We start from the raw sequence: 24533 nt of genomic DNA, 5'->3' as shown, positions 1-24533 counted from the left end.
ACACCTGTAAATAGCAGAAAACTGTAAGTTATTCAAGCCTCGGCCACATTTATGTGAAGGCTGTTAAGCCAGGTTTGGCTGGTGTAGCTGAGGCTGTGTAAATGTAAGACACGCCAATGCTGGGTTATGATAGTAAAATCCAGACCCCCTAGACCCCTCCCCCTCAGGCCTGCCCAGTTCTACCCATCCCTGCCCTCCCTCCCCCCCCCCCCCCCCCTGCGGCCTGCTCTCATCGGTCATGTGCAGATGCCCTCTTGCCTGACGTGATTTCAAATAAATGAAATGAACCAAAAACAAACTGAAAAGTTTTCCTAGTTAACATCCCTGCCGCCGAGTCTTTAGCTGATGGAGAAGTAGAAACCTCCTTCCATTAGCTCTTCAGTACCTGCTGGTGGAGGGTGCGCTGCAAACCACTTTCAGCTCTTCAATCGTTATAGCCATGGTCACGGCCACTTTTCACTGGTTCTTTGCCAGTGCTTTCTACTGGAACAAGTGTGTGAAAATGTGACCTACCACCACAGGTTCAGATCGTTTTTCTCCTCTGGGCCTTTAACAGTTGCCTTTGCAGGTCACCACTAGTTTGTTACTGCTCATACACTTCTGGAACTAAACCCCAAGCATGTGGATGGACAGACAAACTGACAGGTCAAGGTTTGCCCATAGGTGATATCATTCAAGCAAAATGTGCTTTAAAATGGACTGTAAAACCTGGATTATATTATTTAGTGAAGTAATAGAGAATGTAGCATGTAGTACAATGTACCTCAATATAACTAAAACATTTTATACTTTCTCATAAATGTAAGAAAAATGGAAGGGAAGAACAAGGGGATACATTATATTACTTTTATATATCCTTACTACAGCATGACAATATTCCCTAAGCGACAACATTTTATTTCTAAGGAGCGTTCAGAAGCAGCAGTATACAGTCATTGTTATTAACCTATAAATCAGCATAAAACATATTAACCTGCCCATTGTTAAAATTATCCAATGATGTTCACAGATGTTTCTAACAGATTGGAGTAATAAAAATGTAAGAGATAAAACAGATGCAAATTCTCATAAACCACAAGGAAAAGGCATAACGGGGATTAGAATCCTAATATATCTGTCTAGATCAATCTCGCCACTGCTGCTGATCGCTCTCACTCTCTTCACTACCCCCCCCCCCCCCTTCTTAACCTTTATCTAAAGGATAAAGCTTTCACTGCCAAAATTCCTGCAGAACTGAACATTCACAGACACACTTTGCTGTGATTTTAGCAGTTATATTTTTACCGTAGGTCACCCAGTCCTAAGGTGATTAATAGTAAGGACTGCATAAAATAATAGTTTAATGTTACATCAAACAATGAATACAAGGCACCCTCTATGCTAAGAGCTGGTTCTCTTATTTTGAGGATTAATTATAGGCCACATCTCTGCATTAAAATTCAGAACAGATAAAACGGGAGTGGAAAAACAGAGGGCACATCATTAAATATGGCCATTTATCATTGTAATACAATACTCCATATAAAGTCTTGAATTAGCCTTTCACTCTTCTCATGAGAAAGACATACTGTTGTTTAGAGGAAAAGACTTCAAGAGCTCAATAAATAACCCTAGGCTGTTTATATCTTAGAGCAGGGGTGTTGAAGTCCTCGAGGGCCGCAATCCAGTCGGGTTTTCAAGATTTCCCCAATGAATATGCATGAGATCTATGTGCATGCACTGCTTTCAATGCATATTCATTGGGGAAATTCTGAAAACCCGACTGGATTGCGGCCCTCGAGGACCGACTTCGACACCTGTGTCTTAGAGCATAAGAACATAAGACTTGCCGCTGCTAGGTCAAACCAGTGGTCCATTGCGCCCAGCAGTCCGCTCACGCGGCAGCCCCCAGGTCAAAGACCAGTCATAAAAATCTCCTGTCTTTTGCATTTAATTGTTCTCTCAACTTAATTATTTTTCTCTTGAACCAGAATGTTGGTTCATAAAGAGACAGCTGGTAATGCATCCAGGGCACCTGAAAAAGCAACTCCTGAAGAAGCAAAACAGTGAAACGGGAAGCTCCATTAAGTGTTATCCTGTTCAGTTATGCTGTAGTTTAAAAATATTTTTTCTGTCAATAGGAGGTAAATAGCATTTTAAAGAAATATACAAAAAAGAAAAGCTGAGAGAATAATTAAATGCACAGGATGGAGGTTTTTATGATTGGTGTGGTCTGTTAACTACTGTTTTTCTGAGGTAATTTCATTTCATTTCATTTTACTTATTTATATACCACTTTGGGGGAGAGTGTGGCGCAGTGGGTTCAAACTCACGCTGCTCCTTGTGACCCTGGGCAAGTCACTTAATCTCCCCATTGCTCCAGGTACGTTAGATAGAGGGAAAACTGCTTGAGTACCTGAATAAATGCATGTAAACTGTTCTTAGCTCCCCTGAGAGAATGGTATAGAAAATTGAATAAATAATAAAAACTTATATCATAAGTGGTTTACATTGAGGCACTTTATCATATTTCCTTATCTGTCCCAGTGGGCTCATACTCTATCTAGTGTACCTGGATATAATCCTTGTTTAATGTGGTCTGTAACCACATAATCTTCTGCAAAGTAATAATTAGTCTGCAATCCCGTGAAGAATATAGAGAATGGGCTGGAGCATAAACTTTCACTAACTCCTCTAATCATCACTGGTGCATTTCCCTGTTAAACTTTAAAGGGCCTTTAATCACCTACTTCACTGAATAGCCAGTGCAAAGACTGAAGAATTAAGCTGTCTGTAAGTTGGCAAATTAGCTGAGAGAAATTCAGCAGTAACTAACTCATAAGAACTTTAAAGCCCTCTTTTGTGACTAACATACAATTTTGCAGTCACCTCATGTTGGGACCATAACCAGCATCTTTGCATAAACAATTAACACAGAGACAAAAAAAAAACCTCACATCCCCAAATTCTATATATGAGCTCTTTAAAGTTTTAGCAGCCTGTTTTTCCAGAGCCAAGTTGGATTTAAGGTCTTGGCTACAGCTTTCTGATATTTTTATACATATATTCTTTTTCTTTCATTCACAGTTTATATGCCCTCTTCCATCCAATCTTTACGGTACTCTTTTTGCACTTATATTCTCTTAGAGAGGTGTCTTTTTATGTTACATTTTTAAGCTATCTTTATTTTTTATTTTCATATTCTGTTTTGTTTTATTGTTTTAGCCTTGACATTTGAAGAGTTTTTTCATTGAGTGCCCTCTACTGGGTATGTTTGGTTTTTATGTTTTTTTCAGTGCTTCAACTTTATACACGTGCATCTTTAGTTTATTCCTTTTTGTCTGGGCTTCTTTGATTTTTTTGTATTCAAACTTTCATGTGTATCCTGTTTTTATTTAATAAGCATGGTCTCACTTATGATCTATAGTAGTATCTCATGGCTCTTTCTATGTATGCTCTTTAGTCTATGCTTTTTATTTAATATAAAGGGTTTTATGGTTCCTTATCAATCTCTTGGAGATATTTATTGCATTTATGTTTTATATCAGCCTCTTTAGGTATTGTGTTAATACCATTGTGTTAATATCTTTTAAGTGTATATATTTCTCTTTGATTTTTATTAACATGTATGGTCAAGTTCTTATCTTGACATTGGCTATGTTTGTTTTATTGATACATATATTTTATTTACTTTATATGGCTTGTATATGTTGTTCATATTTCTGTATATGTTTTTCAAACCTAGGCTGACCCCTGAAGAAGGCTTTTCCACAGAAGCTGAAACACGGACTGTGTTGGGCCCACAAAATTCACAAGACTTGGACTTTTTATAAGTCTTGGTTTTACATATATGATATGATTTTATGTTATTTTTGCTTATAATAAAATTCTATTTGTTCCATAAGGTTGATGTGTTCAGTGGGTGCATGATTCTATATATGGTGTGTGCCTTTTATAGGATCACACTAACGGCTCCTTTTACTAAGGTGTGCTAGCATTTTTAACACAAGCTCTATGGAGGCGTTAGCGTTTAGCATGTGCTGTATTGTAGCATGCGCTAAGCGTGCACTAAAACCGCTAGCGCACCTTAGTAAAAGGAGCCCTAAGTGCCATTCTAGTTGGTACGATTTTTTTGGCACTATCTGTAGAATCAGACCCATTGTGCATTCATTGCATTATAACTCAGATACTTTAAACATTCTATTATTCATTGCATTAATATTTAATATGCAGTCCTGAACCTCATATTAAGTGTAAGGTGCTATTCCCACTCACGGGCTAATGCAGAAAGCTATCGTGAGCAAAAAGCGCACAGTTACTGCGAAGTGTATATGTGTATGACTGGCCACACAATACAGGAAGGGATTTGCCACAGCAGTTAGCTTGCACAGTACACATGAGCACACAGCATAGTAAAGTGAATGGTAACAAGTCCATTAGGTATTCTACCACAATGCACAGAAGTAAACGGGATTTAAACGTGCGCTCGGCCCAATAAATTTGCTGCCGAATCTGAGGATGAGAGGATTTAATGTCAGTATTTAAGACTTACTGTCAGTATTTAAGACTTGCTGCCAGTTTTTCCTTTTTTCCTGTGATAATAACAAGTACTTGCAACTGAAGTAACAGCTTTGCACAGAGGTAACGGCGGCTTCACCGTATGCCCTTCTGAAGAAAACAAATGTGCCAGCACACATCTGTGAATGAACTGTACTGTGAAAAGCTAATGTTTAATGTGCAGGTATGTGCTAACACTTTTGTCTTCTACAGACATGTAGCCTTGCTACAGAACCTTTGTGCCCGTGCGTCTACCGGGCTTTCCCCGATTAGCACACAAGCTCTGGGTGCTTTGAAGTTGCATCTCATTAGCTTACTGCATTGCCGTGGAATAACACCCCTCTCCAATGAACAACAATCTCCTCCTCCCCCCTTCCACCTCCTTTCCCAACCTACCCACCCCCTCCCCCCCTAACCTACCCCCCTCTCTTCTCCTAACTTCATTCTACCTCCTTGCTCCAAATATTGTTCAATTGTTTTCGAACCACGTATTATTTATTGCTTGCCTCTAATATTGTTCAATTGTTTTTAAACCACTTGTAATTTTTTGTTAATCTAATGTAAACCGCCTAGAACTCCTTGGGTATGGCGGTATACAAAAATAAAGTTATTATTATTATTATTTTCTCACTAATCTCGGAGTAGAAGCTGCACACTCAGCCATCAGTGCATGGCTTTCTACATCGACCCTCAGTCCCTGCCCATTTCTTGCTATATTCCACATATGCCAGTTAATATGGTTATTAGCTTGTGCTAATTTTCCATTTGCTAATTCCAAGTTTATTTATTTTTGATATGCCCATCCATTGCATGGCTTCTGAGCAGTTTACGCACATAATTATAATTACAATAGTTAAGAGAGAAATATAACAGGGTTGAAAAGGGTAATAAGAGTAGGTGTTAGAAGGAACTACAATTCATAATAGGACAATGGGATAATGAATGGAAAGGAGGGAGCTGTTGGACTTGGGACACAGGCCACTCTCTGGTTCCCATGTTAACTGTTTAATGCCCTTCAGTTAAAGGGGCCCTAAAGAAGTGGGGTCAAACTCAAATCACATAAGGGGCCGAAATCTAAAACACAGGCTTAGTCACGGGCCGGATTTTTTATTAAGATACTTACCCCCTCTTTTGCTGACGCACAGCGTGGGCCCTAGCATCGACGTCTGCTTCTGTGAGCGTCGGATCAATTGTCGCTGCCACCAAAACCCACGCTGTGCACCAGCAAAGGAGGGGGGTTAGTCTTAGTCGAAGTATAGGGATACAACCTCTCCAACACCAGCTACAAAATAAATAAAAAGGACTTTTCCTCTCTTTTAGGTCCTAGTTCACACTTGCTGTCTAACACCAGATCTGGCAGGATACACATTTCAAATCTGACATATTGTAATCACAAAATAGAAAATAAAATTATTTTTTCTACCTTTTGTTGTCTGGTCATTTTGCTTTTAGTCCCAGTTTCTCTTTCTGATTTTGTCTATCTTCTAATTCTCTTTCCAGAGTCTGCTGTCCATTTTTTTTCTCCTTTTCTCTCTTGCTCCATTCCCCATCTCCAAAATACTGATTTCTCCCTTTCTACTTTTCTCCTTTTTAATTTTCTGCCTCTGTCCACTCAAATTTCACCCTCTTTATTATCCCTCTTCTTTTTAAATTTTCAGCTATCTATCAATTTTCCATCTCCATATCCAACTTCTCTCCCTTTCTCTTCCCAACTACCCCATCCCATCTATCCCCCTGTCTGCCTCCCTCCCTCCTCCCAAGTCCACCATTTCTCTCTTTCTCTTCTCAACGGTTCTCCCTTCAAGTATCTTTTTCCCTCTTTCTCCACACTACCCCGTGTCCAACCTCTCTTACTTCATCTCGCTCTTTTCACAACCCAGCATGCCTTTCCTTCCAGTGCCGATCCCTCTCTCCTCACAGCCCAGCTTGCATTTCCCTCCAGCGCCAATCCCTCTCTCCTAACAGGCCATCTTGCCTTTCCCTCTGGTGTCGGTCCGATGTCACTGCCAAGCTGAGGAGTCTGCTGGCCTCAGCGATTCGGCAGTGTTGTACATGGCTTCCCCTCCTGCTTTTCACCTGCTGTGGTCTGTCACCATTGATGCGCAACTTTCTTTTTCCACCCGGGTGGACCGTGGCGGCCGGAAGGCAGGAGGGGGAGCCTTAACATCCTCATTCAATCTTCAGCCATGCTCCACCATCCCTACGCACCAGAATGACCACTGCCTTGATCTTGTCTTCTTCTCCAACTGTTCTATCACAAACATCTCCACCACAGTTCTTCCTATCTCTAACCATCATCTGATAACTTTCACAATTCATCACCTTCCCCCAGATCCAGTCAATCTCCACCAGGAATCATGAGGCTATTGACCCTTGTACTCTGTCCACTGCTGTCTCACCCCTCCTTTCAAGTGTGTAAATGAGACTATTTCCTCCTATAATTCTATTCTGTCCTATGCTCTGCATACCTTCGCTCCCCCCACCCCATGTTCTGTAAGGCATGTCAAACTCCAGCCTTGGCTGACCTCTAAAATCCGCTACTTAACACTCCTGTGCCAGGACTGCTGAATGTCTTTGGTTCAAATTCTGCACTCATGCTAACTTCATACACTTCAAATTCTTCTTGATCTCATTCCAGTCTGCTCTTTCACTTATTCTTGCCAAACAAGAATACTATACCCATTTGACCACTCACTGTCTCTTTGCCACATTGAATTCACTACTCAAAGTCCCCTCACCTCCAACATCTCCATCTCTTTCCCCCCAGACTATGACTGAGTACTTCCATGGCAAGGTTAACAAGATTAACCTTGAGTTCTCAACCAAGCCACCTCCAGCTCCTCTTCTCCCAGCCCACTCTATCAACCCTCCTCCTCTGATCCAATTCCTACCCTTCAACTCAGCACTATCTCTCCTACTGTCACCACTTCCATTCTGTCACATCCTCAGTCTATCACTTTCCATTACAACTGACCCCGATATCTTTAAATATGCTATAATTACACCACTCCTCATAAAAACTTCACTGGACCCTACCTGCCCTTCCAGCTATCGCCCCATCTCCCTCCTCTTCTTCTTATCCGAGCTACTTGAATGCACTGTTCACTGCTGTTGCCTTGATTTTCTGTCACCCTAGCTATTCTTAACCCACTCCAATCAGGCTTTTTCCCCCTGCACTCTACGGAAACTGCCCTCACTACAGTCTCCAATTACCTGTTTTTGGCCAGATCCAAAGACCTCTATTCTATCCTCATTCTTCTCGATCTATCTGCTGCTTTTAACAGTGAAGATCAACACCTTCTCCTTGATACCCTGGCCTCACTTGGATTTCAGGACTTTGTTCTCTCTTGGTTATCTTCTTATCTCTCACATCATACCTTTAATGTATGCAATGGTTGATCCAACTCCACTGCTATCCCACTATCAGTCGGGATATCCCAGGGCTCTGTCCTGGGCTTTCTTCTTTTCTCCATCTATACTCATCCCCTTGGTGCTCTCATCTCCTCCCATGGTTTTCAATATCACTTCTATGCTGACAACTCTCTAATCTATCTTTCTACACTAGAAATCTCTACAGAAATCCAGGTCTGAGGCCCGAGTCTCAGCTTGCCTGTCCAACATTGCTGCCAGGATGCCCTGCCTCCACTTAAAACTGAACATGACCAAGAATAAGCTACTTATCCTTCCACCTAAACCTACCTCTCCTCTCCCCCACTCTCATCTTCCCTGTTTTGTCAGTTCACAACTTTGGGGGTCATCTTTGACTCCTCTCTCTCCTTCTCTGCACAAAACCAACAGACTGCTAAAACCTGTCATTTCTTTCTCTATAATATCTCCAAAATCTGACCCTTCCTCTTTGAGCACACTACCAAAACTCTTATACAAACCCTTATCACCTCTTGCCTAGACAACTTGCTTCTCACAGGTCTACATTTCCATCGCTCTCCCCTTCAATTCATTCTAAATTCTGCTGTACAACTTATATGCTACCAGAGTTGCCTTGCCCACGTTACCCCTCTCCTCAAGTCATTTCACTGGCTCCCTACACAGTTCAAACTCCTTTTACAAGTGCATTCTCTCTAAATACTCCTTTCTGGAAACTCCGTTCATTGGGCAAGTATCTCTTATCTGTACCCTTTTCCTCTACTGACAACTCCAGGCTACATTTCTTCTCTCTTGCTGCACCATATGCCTGGAACAGACTGCCTGAGTCAGTACAACAAGCTTTGTTTCTGCCAGTATTCAAACCCAGTCTAAAAGCCCACCTTTTTGAGATTGCTTTTAACTCCTACCCCATTCACTTGAAAAATACCCATGCCTGAGAAACTTGTCCTGTTTGTAAGCTCTACTGAGCAGGGACTGTCCTTTGAATGTTTTAATTACAGCACTGCATATGTCTAGCAATGCTATAGAAATGATTAGTAGTAGTAGGAAATAAAATAATCAGCACCTTATTGTAGGTGATTTTAACCTTCACACGTACTGTTCACAAAATGTTTTGACTCAGGGCTTCCTCTCATTTCTAGCAGATTCTGATTTCCATCAATATCTGACTTTTCCCACCCATCTTGCAGATTTTATAGTAGATCTTCTCATTACTTCCACATTCTCTGTTTCTCCTGCTCAACGCACATTACCTCTACCCTGGACAGATCACTCACTCATTTCCTTTTTTGGGGGGGAGGAGGGGGAGATTTTGGCTTCTGCATCTTCTACTACTACTATTAATTATTTCTACTACCACTACCAGACATACAGAGACATACACACAGACACACCACTACCAGACATACACAGCGCTGTACAGAGTCACAAAGAGTAAGAAAACAGTCCGAGATTCCAGGTGTGCCACGAGATGCCAAGGAGGAGGAGAGGCGCTGGTATAAACATTTAGGAAGATATCGGTACCTTTGTTTTCCATTATACTCTTTTTCCTCTTTTACTAAGGTGCACTATGCTCTTTAGCGCATGGTAAATATTAGCACGTTCTAAACACGCGCTAAATGCTTTGATAATCTTTCTTTAATGGATCAGGTCACTTCTTGGAATACTATTTCTTCTTAGTTTCTACAAGACATTAATTTTGACCCTGTACATCTGGAGACTTAAACGTGAGGCTGCTTGATACCAAGAATTGACTCCAGTCCTCAGTCCCATTCTATATTCAATACAATTAATGACAAGATACAGTTATGTCAGTCCCATTCTATATTCAATACAATTAATGAAACATACAGCTATGTTAGGACGGATTAGGGTTCTGTACATACAGAGTGAATCTGTGAACAGCCCCCTCTCCCAGAAAGGAGAAACTGTCGGTGAAATATTGAAACACAGCATTAACAGTACCATAGCAACCATAAAGGTAACGGCCTAGCTGCACAGGTAAAAATTCATTATGAACTGCTACCCTGAGAGGAAAAAGCAAGCAGCTGTTTACTACCTCAGCATGGAGAAATTGAAGTCTCTCAATACGCTGGATCCACAACCTAGGGGCACAGCTTCCATCTCTCTCCTCAAGATAGCAATCAGAGAGAGGTTGGTGGGGGGAGGTGATTCTGCACCAAGAAGAAGGAGAACACAGAACCTTTTCACCTATCCACCACTCAACGGTACTTGTCGTAAGAAACTCTACGACAACCTCCTGGGGACACAGGCAGCTAAAATAGACTCTGACATCTCAAAATTACTGACCAAAACAACAGACATAAAAGAGTTCCGCAAAGAAATAAAAACACTACTGTTCAAAAAATATCTCCCATCATTCTAACCACCACCCAATGAGTTCCCAACCAACGACTTCGGAAACACCCATCTATACTATCTCTTTGTCTGTGACCTAAAATGTACTGTAACTCTTCTACATTACACCCGATTTAAACAATCGAGTTGCCATGTATTACCTCTGCAAAATGCATTATCTTCTGTTATATGTAATAACGTCTGTGATAAGTATTATCTTCTGTGAACTTGCAGTATCTTAACTCTTTACTGTTACTGTAATATACTCCTATCCTGAAATGTAATTCTACTGGAATTGCCCAGATATCTTCTATAATGTAATCCGCCTAGAACCGCAAGGCACAGGCGGAATAGAAATCCCTAATGTAATGTACGTAATGTAATGTAATTATGTCCCGAGGCAAACAGTAACTACAAATGCTCCAAAAGGTATTGAGAGCAAAATGTAGATGTTCACGAGGGCTAATCACAGAGGACCACAGAAATGCAGGAATCTGATTCAAATACAGAGCCTCTCTTTTATTAAGGTGCGCTAAGCGTTTTTACATGCATTTAGCGCACGCTAGATCAATGCATGTGCTAACCGCCAATGCATCCATAGAATAACATGCACGGGTTAGCATTTAGCGCGTGTTTAGCACGTGCTAATATTTACCATGCGCTAAAAAGCATAGTGCACCTTAGTAAAAGAGGGGGGATAGCTTAATAAATATACATATAAATATATAATGTATCATACACAGAAGCACAAACTGCCTCATGCAATGGTGGCAGAACACTATTCTGTATTTTACTTTAGGATGACGCTGTATTCCTCTGTCTAGTTCCATTCCAGTCATTAATATCCCTAGATTAGAAACATAGAAACATAGAAATTGATGGCAGAAAAGGGCTATAGCCCATCGAGTCTGCCCATAGCAATGACCCACTCCCTGACTTTTACTCCCCTATTGATCCCATGTGAATATCCCATTTTCTCTTAAAATCTGACACGCTGTTGGATTCATACTGGCTTACGCCTCATGAAACAACTCCCAGCCTGAAGGCATTGATGCAAGTTTCAGTCTCTATCTCACCAGATGAAGTTTATGTAATTATCTGCTGCTTACAAGCAGAGCATTTCATATTTCTCTTCTCCTATCCATAAGGATCTTAATCCCTCAAGACTGTACAAGTCTCATGTGCATATGACCTCTTCCTCTTCTCAGTCCCAATTTATCACTCTCTGCTGATCAACTTGCAACTAGTTTCAAAGATTACGCTCCAAGCATGTATGCCTGACATAACGTCTCCCGATAGTGCTTCTGTCTTTGGTATCTTTCCAACCTTTTTCCTTTCCCTTCCTCCCTCCCCCCCCCCCCCCCATTATCTAGAATGGTGTCAAACACTTTTTTTGTTGGGCCTGTACAAACAACCCTGCTGAAGCACATATAGAAAAGAAAGATGGAATCTACTCAAAACAAAGTTTAAATGACTTCATAGCTGGAGTGAGCGTTAGCAGCTGCTTTAGAGATAGGCAATTAAGACCAATGTTGGGCAGCTTTCTATTATGATCTGGGTCCCCTTAAATGGCAAAATCAGATTAGGATCAAGGCTGGAACATGCTTCAATGGGAACTTCAGTAATTGGGAAATAAAACCAATGCGGGGTAGACTTCTATGGTCTTGGTCCCACAACTGGCCGAGAGAGATTGTGATTTTATATGCATTTAAGTAATCTCTTTCAATTTGTAGGTACAAACAACAATACAATACACTATAGTATCTAAATACCGCAATTCTCTGCAAGGAATCTATGCGGTTTACAAAAAGAATTAGATCAAGATTTGGAAGTTACATTATCAGAGTGGGAGGTGGTTTAAGGAGGAAGGGATGAAGATAATAGAGTGGTTATAGGGAGAAGAGGTATGTCTTTAGTTTCTTACTGAAGTCAAGATATGTGGTGGGTTGTCTTAGTTGTATCGGCAGATTGTTCCAAATGTGAGAAACTTGGTAGCCTCAAACGTCTTCTGCTGTATTTTCTGAGTTTATTTATGTATTTATATACCACTTATAGCCACAATCTCAGGGTGCTAAGGCTGTAGCTCTAACCATTGTTACATGTGAATTAAAGAAGGAATACACAATATAGGAATCATAAACCTCTAGACAGTTCAAGATCTTATTGCTGACCTACAAATGTGTTCATTCTGCTGCCCCTCAATATCTCTCCTCGCTTCTCTCGCCTTATACACTTCCCAGAGAACTCCGTTCCTCAGATAAGTCACTCCTGCATTACTCTTCTCCTCCACTGCCAATTCCAGACTTTATTCCTTTCATATAGCTGCCCCCTATGCCTGGAATAAATTACCCGAGTTTGTCCATCAAGCCCCTTCCCTTCCCTTGTTTATAAGCAGACTGAAAGCTCACCTTTTTGATATAGCTTTCAATTTTTAGCCCTATTCCTCTGCCCTCCACCCAAGCCTTCTGATTAACCGTTCCCCTTAACTGTATCCATGACATCCTGTTTGTCTGTCTTGCTTGTTTAGATTGTAAGCTCTTTTGAGCAGGGACTGTTTTCTTCTTCTTTGTGACTGTGCAGCGCTGCATGCGTCTGGTAGTGCTATAGAAACAATTAATGGCAGTATTAGTAAACAGAATTGTAATTATTTTTGATTGGGTCATCAGATAATGGGTTAATTTGCCTATAGTTTCAAATGGCAATGTCTCAACTCCCAATTGTCATGGGTCCATTTTAATATCTTTTCCCTTTTTAAGCTTATTTAGTCTTCAGATGTCAAAAAAGCACTTAGTTTTAATTGTAACAGACAACCTCCCTCAATATGATCATGTTTCGTAAAAACTGCATTAGGAGAGAGGTTACTTTATTAACAATCTATATCCTGCTTAAAACCGAAGCAGGTTACAATACATACATAAAATCAAATAAAAACAACATAAAACAATCACTAACATAATATAAAATCAACATAATTCATCTGCTGTTTCTTAGAAAACAATACCTCATGTCTATAAATGATGAATGTTATCCACTAACCTCGATTGCCCATTCAAGCTGCACCAAATATTCACCCCACTACTGAAATTGATTTTTTCTGTATATTTTACATATTGAAATCCATGTATTGATAACCGCATTGTTTTTTCAGATCTCAAAGAATAAGAACATAAGAATCGCCTTATTGGGTCAGACCAATGGTTCATCAAGCCCAGTAGCCCGTTCTCACGGTGGCCAATCCAGGTCACTAGTACCTGACCAAAACCTAAGGTTTAGCAATATTCCATGCTACTAATACAGGGCAAGCAGTGGCTTCCACCATGTATTTCTCAATAACAGACTATGAACTTTTCCTCCAGGAACTTGTCCAAACCTTTCTTAAAACCAGCTATGCTACTTGCTCTTACCACATCCTCTGGCAACGCGTTCCAGAGCTTAACTATTATCTGAGTGAAAAAAAATTTCTTCCTATTGGTTTTAAGATATTTCCCTGTAACTTCAAGTGTCCCCTAGTCTTTGTAATTTTTGACGTAATGAAAAATCAATCCACTTGTACCGTTCTACTCCACTCAGGATTTTTCAGACTTCAATCATATCTCCCCTCAGCCGTCTCTTTTCCAAACTGAAGAGTCCTAACCATTTTAGCCTTTCCTCATACAAGAGGAGTTCCATCCCCTTTACCATCTTGGTCGCTCTTCTTTGAACCTTTTCTAGCGCCACTATATCTTTCTTGAGATAAGGAGACCAGAATTGAATGCAATATTCCAAATGAAGTCGCACCATGAAGCAATACAGGGGCATTATGACATTCTTAGTTTTGTTAACCATCCCTTTTTTTTAAAATAATTCCCAGCATCCTGTTTGCTTTTTTGGGCGGAAGGTTTCATCGTATTGTCTACAATGACACCCAGATCCTTTTCTTGGGCGCTAACCCCCAAGGTGGAGGTCAGTTTGACCCAGTTAGTCTTTATTTTTTTTTAAAAAGGCAAAAACATGATCTAGTTGTATAATATGAACAACCAGGCAGTTCTTTCATTTAAGTTATTTCATTCTGAAGACTTTTAAGACTCTTGAAGCAGGCTGATTTGGCCGAAACATGTACATGTCGAATCATTGAGTTTTTGGACGAATAAAGGACTTTTTAAGAAAGATTAAGTTCACCAGTCTTCATTGGACATCTCTACTTCTTGCTTTACAAATTTACCTCAACCACAGATAAGTCGAGCAGCAGTGTTTTGTACAACTTGCAATGCTCTATACTGGGAAATACCATTCCCAGGTATAAAGCATTACAAAAATTTAATTCCTGTGGTATCATCCTTTGAACTACAATTCTGAAATCATAAGTTGATAATATTGGTTTCAATCTGCTTAAGAGTTGCATTTGAAAAAAGGAGGAAGCGGGCAGCATACAGAACTTTTAATGTATAAAACTAAGGGCTCCTTTTACGAAGCCGCGTTAATGGTTTAATGCGCATAATAGCACGCGCTAATTTGCCAGCCACGCTAGCTGCTACCACCTCCTCTTGAGCAGGCGGTAGTTTTTCGACTGGCATGGGGGTTAGTGCGCATTAAAAATGTGCGTGCGATAAAGCCGCTAACGTGGCTTCCTAAAAGGAGCCCTAAGTAACCTCCGTCCTAATACAGTTTTTAAGACTCATGACCATGTTGAGGGAGGTTGCCTGCTACGATTAACCTTTTCCTATCGTAATAAATTTTACGTTACGCTGGTTCCAATCGTAATTATCGCTACTGCCCGCTACATTTTCTGCATCAAAGTCCGAATCATTATCCAACTCAGACTCCAAACTACTTGGTAATAAATAGATGGGACAAATAATAGGTAGAAGGTGTACTGTATGTCCCATACCATGAGACATACGATGGCAACGACATTTTTGGAATGTCCCGTCATCCGGGACACATGATAGGAAAAGGTTAAAGCTACAGTCTAGAACCTTTGCTTTTGAATGAGCCCTCTCTATACCTATCTTAATATTAAACCGTACCATGCAGTGATCACTGAATGCCAGATGATACCCACTGTCACATCAGAAACACGTTTCCTGTTTGTAAGCACTAAGTCCAGAATGACCCCATCCTGATTGGGTTCAATCTTTAGTTTATTCCTTTTTGTCTGGGCTTCTTTGATTTTTTGTATTCAAACTTTCATGTGATACAGTATCCTGTTTTTATTTAATAAGCATGGTCTCACTTATGATCTATAGTAGTATCTCATGGCTCTTTCTATGTATACTCTTTAGTCTATGCTTTTATTTAATGTAGAGGGTTTTATGGTTCCTTATCAATCTCTTGGAGATATTTATTGCATTTATGTTTTATATCAGCCTCTTTAGGTATCGACCATTGTGTTAATATCTTTTAAGTGTATATATTACTTTTCTCTTTGATTTTTATTAACATGTATGGTCAAGTTCTTATCTTGACATTGGCTATGTTTGTTTTATTGATACATATATTTTATTTACTTTATATGGCTTGTATATGTTGTTCATATTTCTAACTGCTGGAATAGTTCTTCTTTTAGAGAATCCAGGATCGCCCTACTTCTAGAAGACCCCGCAATAGGGATACCCCAATCAACACCCGGCATGTTAAAATCACCTATTAGTAAAACTTTCCCTTATTTAGATATATTCTGAATGTCTACTATTAAATCTTTGTCCACTTCTTCCATCTGTGAAGAAGGCCTGCATATCACACCAGACCCTCTTTCCAAATTGATCCACAGTGCCTCTTCCTTGCCCTACAGATCCTGCAATTATGTGGCTTTATTATGATCTTTAACATATAACGCTACTCCCCACTCCTTTTCTTCCTACCCTGAACAGATTAATTTATATATTTTTTATTTTTATATACTTTTACACATTTAAAACATGGAAGGTTATCAGTATTTAGGGGACCTCACTGAATAACTGGAATAAAGTCCACCGGGACAATCTCCTGCAACTGAATATGCCAAAATAACGATGCAAAGCATGTGTGTCCCTTACATCATATGCCTTTACTATGATATATGTGCAGATATATATAAAAATCCCAATAAAGTGAAGAGAGTCAAAAGAAAAACAGGTGATCACTGAAAAAAAAATATATCAAGCAGTCATATATCCAAGCTGCATGTGAAAATGAATATAAAATTGAGACAGGCTTATTTTAAGGGCATAATTTATTATTTTATCATATGCCTGCAAATCATGTAGTATTTGATTACAATATATGAAAAGAAAAACCAAAAGATTTTATGAAATGCAACATTTATTACACTTCAGTAAGTTAGGGTGTGAATCTGCCTCTAAGTCTCCCTGTCAGCACCAATGGGTTTCTCTTCTTTCTTTTAACTGGACCTCATGGCAGATTTAAAAGAGCGTGGGATGTTAGTCAAGGCCACCCTGGATTAACTGAGATGCTGAGACTGTGAAATCATTAAGCATACAATCAGGACTGATCCCTCCAATAAAGTTCTTTTTTAATATTCTGTACCCGTAAATTAGATTCTTTTTCTTACCTTCTTTTGTGCAGAGAAGAGCAACCCTTCGTCTACTTTGACATAGCTGTCTGAATATAGAGAAAAAGAAAGTCATTTAAAATATATAATTACCTTTGCTCATAATTACCTATTCTCAGTTGCAGGTAACTCTAACTTGTGACTTAAACCAGAGCTGTGTTGTAGCTTATACAAAATGGAGAATAGGGTGGTCAAATAGCTCCAGTTTTGCTATCCAGGCTAGTCCAGTCTTGGGTTTATGCAACCGCATACATAGGCATATAGGGAAATTAGAACTGTAAGCACCTCCACACAATGGGATAAACCCAGGACTGGACTAGCCCAGACAGCAAAACTAGAGCCATTTGACTAGTTGAAAACCATAATAGAGACCATGTTACTTTTGGGTTTTCAACACAGTCCTCAGGATACACTTAACCATTCAGGTGAGTTTCAGGATACCCACAATGAACTACCTCCAATCTATGCAAATTTCATTCATTATGGAGATTCCAAAAATCTGATTGACTGGATGTGTCCCAAGGATGGGATGAGATCCTTTGGGATAGAACCACTGAAATACCATAACATGAGGGCTTTCTCAACTGGCTGGTTTTACAGTGATAAAACCTCATGGCTGAAGAATGTTTTGATAATTTTTTTTCTAATTCCAACAAGCTTCAGCAATCTACATCAATGTTTCCCAAGTGGCTCTTGCCAATCAGATTTTCAGGATATCCACAGTGAATATGCATACATTTGATTTGCATATACTGCTCCCATTATGCAAATCCCTATTATTCTACAACAGGAATGCCCGTGATCCTCCCATGGCCATGCCTCCTTTTCAGAACCATGTGTAAAATCTACACACAGATCCCAGCACCTAAACATACATGTTTAAATTTTAATTAATGCCGATAATTGATTGTCACCTAATTCCCTTGTTCAATTAAATTGCATGTGAAAATTAGGCACATGCCCAAATTTCTGCACATGATTTTTAGCATCATTTATAGAATTAGGCTATATATGCACAAAAAAAACCATGCAGGTTTGATTCTAATTCACTCTGCCTTCAAAGTCAGACACTTTAATGCTCCATTTTTGATTGAATTCAAGCTTTTTCTGCTTCTGGAAAAGTTGTGCTTTTTGCTCTATAGATCCATCAGTCTTTGTTTCTGGATAATAATCATCAAAAAGAAAAAAAAAAGACAATGATTATGGGGCTCATTTTCAAAGCACGTAGACACACAAAGTACCACAGAAACCTATGGTACTTTGTGTGTCTTAAGTGCTTTAAAAATGAGCCTCCCAATATATATAACCAGTTTCAGCATGTCAAAAAATATCAAAATGCAATACAAAGAATATATGGGGAAGAAAAGAGAAACTTGGAATTCATTTACAAGGCAGGAAACTCTTTTTTTCTATCATTGTGGAGTTGACCCAAGCTACTCACTAACATCTTACTTCACTTAACAAATGTTTAGAACAAAAGCCACTTCTCCAATTCTGTTTTGTGCTATATATAGTATCAGCTCAGGTAGCTAGTTCCAGTTCTGGAAAAGTGATGAGACAACAGGCCAGAAGTGGAAATGAAAGAAGTCGTAAATGTAAGTCAGCTTCAGCCACCCAGTAATAAATTTGTGCAGGAAGTATTAGAATCCATCTGGTAAATGGAAAGGTCAGAGTCCAGGAAAGCAGGCTGGTGATTTCTTTCCATTCCATGCGATAATTTGATACACTGGAAGTTGTAAGGTTGGGGATTTGCTGAACTGTCTGTGACTTTTGCAATCAACTGGAAACAATCAGTGCAGTATGGAAATGGGAACCCAATTAAGAGTCAGAATAGCAGCAAAAAGAGAATGGAACATACTGCTTTGTCAAACTTAGAACATGTTAGTAATAGAGCATCGGTTTGCAATGAATAATCCTTCCAACTGTAATGTGCTGCATCTGCACTGTTTGGGCCTATACCAGACATGGGCAAACTACGGCCCGTGGGCCATATCCACCCCATTTAGTGTTTTAATCAGGCCTGCCGAATTACCTTCGAGGCGATGTTTACTTTTCTTTCTACAAGCAGCCGGAGCCTTGAAGTCACGTGTGGCTGCTGGAAGTCCTCCTCTGATGCTTTTTTTTCTTATTTCTCTTTTCTTTCTTTCTTTTTGTTCATGTATGTCATTTGTCGAACAGTTATTTCTTAGGTTTTTAATTTTTGAATCAAAATGCTACGGAAGGTAGCTTGATATTATGCATGGGTTGAGTGTAGCGTGTGGTGTCGAATAAGTTTGTAACTAGGTTGAACAATTCTTTTGTCTTGATTCCTTTCGAGCTAGTGTTGGATGAGTCTATTTTGGATGAGTAGAAAGCTTTATGTTTTTCTTTTATCAATTGTTTGTAGATTTTTATGTTGGATCTCTAGTTGTTCCGGTCTGACAATTTTCCCATTTTTTTGCAGGTCCTTTCCAATCATCTTACTGCTTGTTTAATTTTTAAAAGATCAGTGTGTCGAACCATTTATTGTATTTATTTGAGCAGCTTTTACTATTTCGTTTAGGGACAATTTCATCTAAAATGAATACGCTTGTTTTCAGCCAGTGATCCCAGAAATCAACCTCTTCTCCTTTCTCTGCTCGTAATTTGTATTGTGACCAGTCGGCATGGGAGACCAGCTCCACTGGCTTCCAGCTTCACTGGCTTCCAATTTGAGCATGCTGGTCTCCTTATCTCAAGAAAGTTATAGCGGTGCTAGGAAAGGTTGAAAGAAGAGCAACCAAGATGATAAAGGGGATGGAACCCCTCTCATATGAGGAAAGACTAAAACGGTTAGGCTCTTCAGCTTGGAAAAGAGACAGCTGAGGGAGATATGAATGAAGTCTGCAAAATTCTGAGTGGAGTTGAACGGGTACAAATGGATTGATTTTTCATAACATCAAAAATTACAAAGACTAGGGGACACTCGAAGTTACAGGGAAATACTTTTAAAACCAATAGGAGAAATCTTAGCAGTTTGGATAGGAGAGAATCCGCCCTCTTTTTGGGCCAGGAGGAACCGTTTGCATGCTTTGTTGCTTCTTGAATGTCGGATGGCTGAATCTACCCTGAAGAAATACTTTCTTCAAATCTGGAGGCCATATATATTTTCCCTCAGTCATAAAGCTTGCAGTGATATTTTGAATGGGTTGTAGGGGTAGTTTTCAAGCTTTGCAACTGTTTGGGGTTCAATCATGAGTCTCATCTACTGCTTTTTTTTCTTATTTCTCTTCTCTTTCTTTCTTTTTCGCTTCTTTCTCTTTCTTTCCCTCTTTCTTCTTTCTTCAGAGGGTTTAGGGGTTCTCGGGGTGGATATTGGGGGGGTGGGTTGGGTCGCTCTTATTGTACCTTTCTATTTACTTGCCTGCAGTATATTGTTCAGATTCTCGGCCTGTTGCTCTTTGAGGGGCTAGACTTGTGGTCTCCCATATACTGTCGTTATGTGTAGGGGTGGGGTGGGTTTGGGAAGTGGAGTTATTTCTCATTATGTTCTACTGCTTCTCTATATTTTTGGGGTGGTATTTCTGGTAGGTTAGGTTTATGGTGGTATTGCAGTTCTTTTGCATATGTTTCTTGTTGTAGGGTGGGGGGAGGGGGGTTACAGGGAGAAAGCACAAATTGTGGGACCAGTGTTCATATTTGTATTGCTTTGTTGTTTGGTGTTCATGTGGTGTCCTCAATAAAACCTTTTTGAACTTAAAACCAATAGGAGGAAATTTTTTTTCATTCAGAAAATAGTTAAGCTCTGGAACGCATTACCAGAGGTTGTGTTAAAAGCAGATAGCATAATTGGTTTTAAAAAGGTTTGGACAATTTCCTGGAGTTAAAGTCCACAGTCTGTTATTGAAAAAGACATGGGGGAAGCCACTGTTTGCCCTCATTCGGTAGCATGGAATGTTGCTACTCCTTGGGTTTTGGCCAGGTACTAGTGACCTGGATTGGCCACCGTGAGAACGGGCTTCTGGGCTTGATGGACCATTTGTTCTGACCCAGTAAGGCTGTTCTTATGTTCTATGTTCTTATGCCTCAAATCTTTGTTAAAAAAGCTATTTGCCTTTTTTATATAGATGGTTAGTAATGTATCTTAAAAAAAATTTTTTTTATATTCTACAGAAGAGAACCTATGATTATAAAGGGTTGGTAGTATCACAGGCTTGAATTATACAATGTCTGAATGCCTTGAGTATAAAGGTCCACAAGAAAAGATTTTCTGCTGTACCTGATTCATTTTGGAATGTTTCAAGTGTTATTATAATGATTTCTATTGCTATGAAATTCTTTATTCTGGCTCTCCAAGCTTGAAATTTTCTTATGTGCAGTAGTGATCCCACTTACCCCTTTACAAGAAGCTCATGGAATGTGGAAGCATTTTTGCTCTTCCAGTCTAAGTGCAGGCGTAGCCAGTTCTCGCTGCGTTGCTGGCCATGATCTTCTATAGTTTCTGTCATATATGGTCCCCTGAAATCAATAAACATTTTTGTAAATTCGAATTCAAAGCTATAACTGTCTCCAAATTCACAACTGGAAAAATATTTTAGTATTACAACTATGCATCTCAGTGTGATGAACCAAGAAAATAACATTTTACAAAAATTCCATTCAAGTGTTCTGGCCCTTGCAGATAAAGAATGGGACAGATTCTGCCCCAATATATCATGATCCCTTTGACAGGCTGGAAACAAACTTTCCACTGGAGGTGAGGGATGTCCCAAATAAATAAATAAATAACTGGCTTAATAAAAATGAAGAACATTTTGGAAAGGTGCTTTTTAAGGGATTCAAAATTACCCTTTCCTCTAACTTTCTAAAGAGAAACAGAAGGCCCCATGAATAATGGCTGTATCTTAAAAACCATGTACACTTTTCCCAAAAGGATTATTACTGTTCTGTATCTATGGAGGAACTTGGCTGCTTTTGTCAGATGACTGGCAGTTGAGAAAAGAAAAAGTGACAGATATTTGGGTAGTGTCCAAACTGTCAACATCTCACTCATTTGAAGAAGGCTTTAATGACTGCTTGGGAGGAGTAAAGGAAAAACAGTAATAACTTTTTCCAGAGGTATGAAAATGGACATTTTCACAAAGGTTCTATTCATTCTTTTAAAAACCTGTATGGGATGTTGGAAAGATAAGTACAAAAGGGGCCCATGTCTTTCCATCAGAGGTGGAAGAGGAACAACTCTCCAAGGGAGGGATAGAGAGTCATCGAATTTAACTTGCAGAAAAAAATGAGAATAGCATTGCAGAAAAATCTGAAAACCAGAAACATCAGGTCAGTATTTGTTGAAAATGAACTTTCCTAATAAATCCCCATTGATTTGCCAGGAGAGGCATCCAGAAGATGCTGGGAACACTCCATTCCAAGAGATACTACCCTACAACCTTCCAGCAGTTTTCTTGGAAGAAGATCAAGACAGATCAGGAAATAAAAAAATTGGAGCGGGATGCTGTAGCATTTTTACAACACACACAAACAATCCATCAGTGCCTCTCAGACCTCCCATACCCTGTCACATGCCTGCTCTCTAAACAGCTCCATATACCTTGCATATCCCATACTGCAATTATTTTTGTCAAATCAAGGAACATAAGAACATCAGAGTTGTCATACTGGGACATACTGAAGCGGTCTATCAAGTTTAGTATCCTGTTTCCAAAAGTGTCCAATCCAGGTCGCAAGTACCTGGCAAGATCCCAAGGAAATCTTTTTCATTACAGAAATTTTGGTTCAGAATTTTTTTTCTTGATTTTTCCTTCCCTACACATAGGTGCGTCTAGTGGTCTGGTGTTGGGAACCCCAAAGCAGCCTGCAGTCTAAAGTAGTACCTTTTTTAACTGGTGGTGGTCCAGCGCGGTCTCCTGCTGGATGGCTGCCTTTCGTTGCAGAGTGGCGCACAACGCAGGAGCATAACCTTTGCGCTTCCTGCCTGGTTCCGCGCTGCTCTGTGATACCTTTTTAACTGGAAAAACTTAATACATTTTTATGAACTTTTTAAGGTAACCTTCCTCCTTCAGATCAGAAATAAGCAAATGATGGCCTACCCCCAGAATATATCTCATATGTGAAACATAAAAGCATTCCAAAGGCATTCTCATGTTGTAGGTAGGAGTGGGTGGACAGGGAAGAAACTCATATCACAGGACCCTCCAGTCACTCACACGGGAAAAATATTCAGCACACATGGATCCTGCACATGCTCAGCTTCAAATGTAGCATATATTATTCAGTGCAAAAATGTGAAGAAGGATGTTATATTACTTAAGACTAGGCTCAAATTACATCAGTACCATATTAAACACCACAGTACTAATCAGAATGACATCTCTATGGGACAGCATTTTGCCAGACCAAAGGCAATGCATGAATTTCAAAACCATCTAGGACAGCGGTCTCAATCACGCGGCCCATAGGCCGCATGTGGCTCTCCAGGTGCTATTTTGTGGCCCGGGGTCTGGACGCGATCAAAACAGCATTTCTCTTCCCCCTTCCCTTCCTTTTGGAACAGCAGCGTGTCTGGACGGTTCAGTCGATCATTCCGTTCAAAGCCGCGGGTTGGCGGCTCCTCGCGCTATCCACTCCTGCATCAGAAGCCTCTCGGACGTCACAACATCAGAGAGGCTTCAGGCGCAGGCGTGGATCTCGCAAGGAGCCGCCACCCACGGCTTTGAACGGAACGATCAACTGAGCCGGCCAGACTGCTGCTCCACATGGAAGAGAACGGAAGGGGAGGGGAAAGAGAAATGCTTCTGCTGCATAGGAAAGGGGGACCCTAGGGAAATGCTGCTGCTGCTGTACAGGGAGAGGGAGGGAAAGGGGAAGAGAAATGCTTCTGCTGCACAGGAAAGGGGGAAGGGAAATGCTGCTTCTGTTGCTGCTGCACCCAATTGAGGAAAGAGAGGGAAGGAAGGAGAACGAAGACAAGGGAGAGGAGAGGAACAAGAGAAGCCAAGTTCATGGGAGGGAGGGAAGGAAAGGAGATATCAGACCATGGAAGGGGAGGGAGAGATGCCAGGGCATGGGGGAAGGGAAGGAGACTGATGCCAGACCAGGGGAAAGGAAGGAAGGAGGGAGGGAGAGAAAGGAAGGAAAGAGATGCCAGACCATGGAAATAGGACGGAAGAAGAGAGAGACAAGATGGGAAGGTAAGACATGGAAACATAGATTTTGAAAAGAAAGCAGAAAAATTGAACATTAAGTTAATGCCAACGATGGATGCAAGGCAGAAAGTGAAGACGGAGAGAAAAACAGTCAAAGGACAAGAAGGACCTGGAAACATAGTTGAAAGCACAGAAAAATAAAGTCACCAGACAACAAAGGTAGGGAAAATGATTTTATTTTCAATATAGTGATTGAAATGTGTCGGTTTTGAGAAAGAAAAGATATTAAACTTTAAATGTGAGGGCTGCAGAAAAAATAGAGTACTTGGAGGGCCACAGAAAAAATAGTTAATGTCTTATTAAAGAAATGACAATTTTGCATAAGGTAAAACTCTTTATAGTTTATATATCTTTCCTTTTAACTGTTAAAGGAAAGTTTTATAAACTATAAAGAGTTTTACCTCATGTAAAATTGTCATTTCTTTAATAAGGCATTAACTATTTTTTCTGCGGCCCTCTAAGTACCTACAAATCCAAAATGTGGTCCCATAAAGGGTTTGAGTTTGAGACCACTGATCTAGGAACATAAAACCTTTGAAGTTAAAATAATG

The 24533-nt window shown here is 40.0% G+C and overlaps 1 protein-coding gene across 1 annotated transcript in view; it reads right to left on the bottom strand.

Annotated features, from left to right (window-relative positions):
• The window catches only part of CORIN (corin, serine peptidase), a 280593-nt gene that overhangs the window by 12600 nt on the left and 243460 nt on the right, over positions 1-24533 (bottom strand). The window contains exons 17-18 of the mRNA XM_033946076.1: positions 21161-21283; positions 16808-16857 (exon numbers count right to left, since the gene is read on the bottom strand). Coding sequence (XP_033801967.1) covers positions 16808-16857; positions 21161-21283 — 173 coding nt within the window. The remainder of the gene's footprint in view (positions 1-16807; positions 16858-21160; positions 21284-24533) is intronic.

The sequence above is a fragment of the Geotrypetes seraphini genome, chromosome 1 (assembly GCF_902459505.1).
Source record: "Geotrypetes seraphini chromosome 1, aGeoSer1.1, whole genome shotgun sequence".
Taxonomy (NCBI): domain Eukaryota; kingdom Metazoa; phylum Chordata; class Amphibia; order Gymnophiona; family Dermophiidae; genus Geotrypetes; species Geotrypetes seraphini.
The sequence above is the reverse complement of the archived record's forward strand: the minus strand, read 5'-3'. Positions and strand labels throughout refer to the sequence as shown.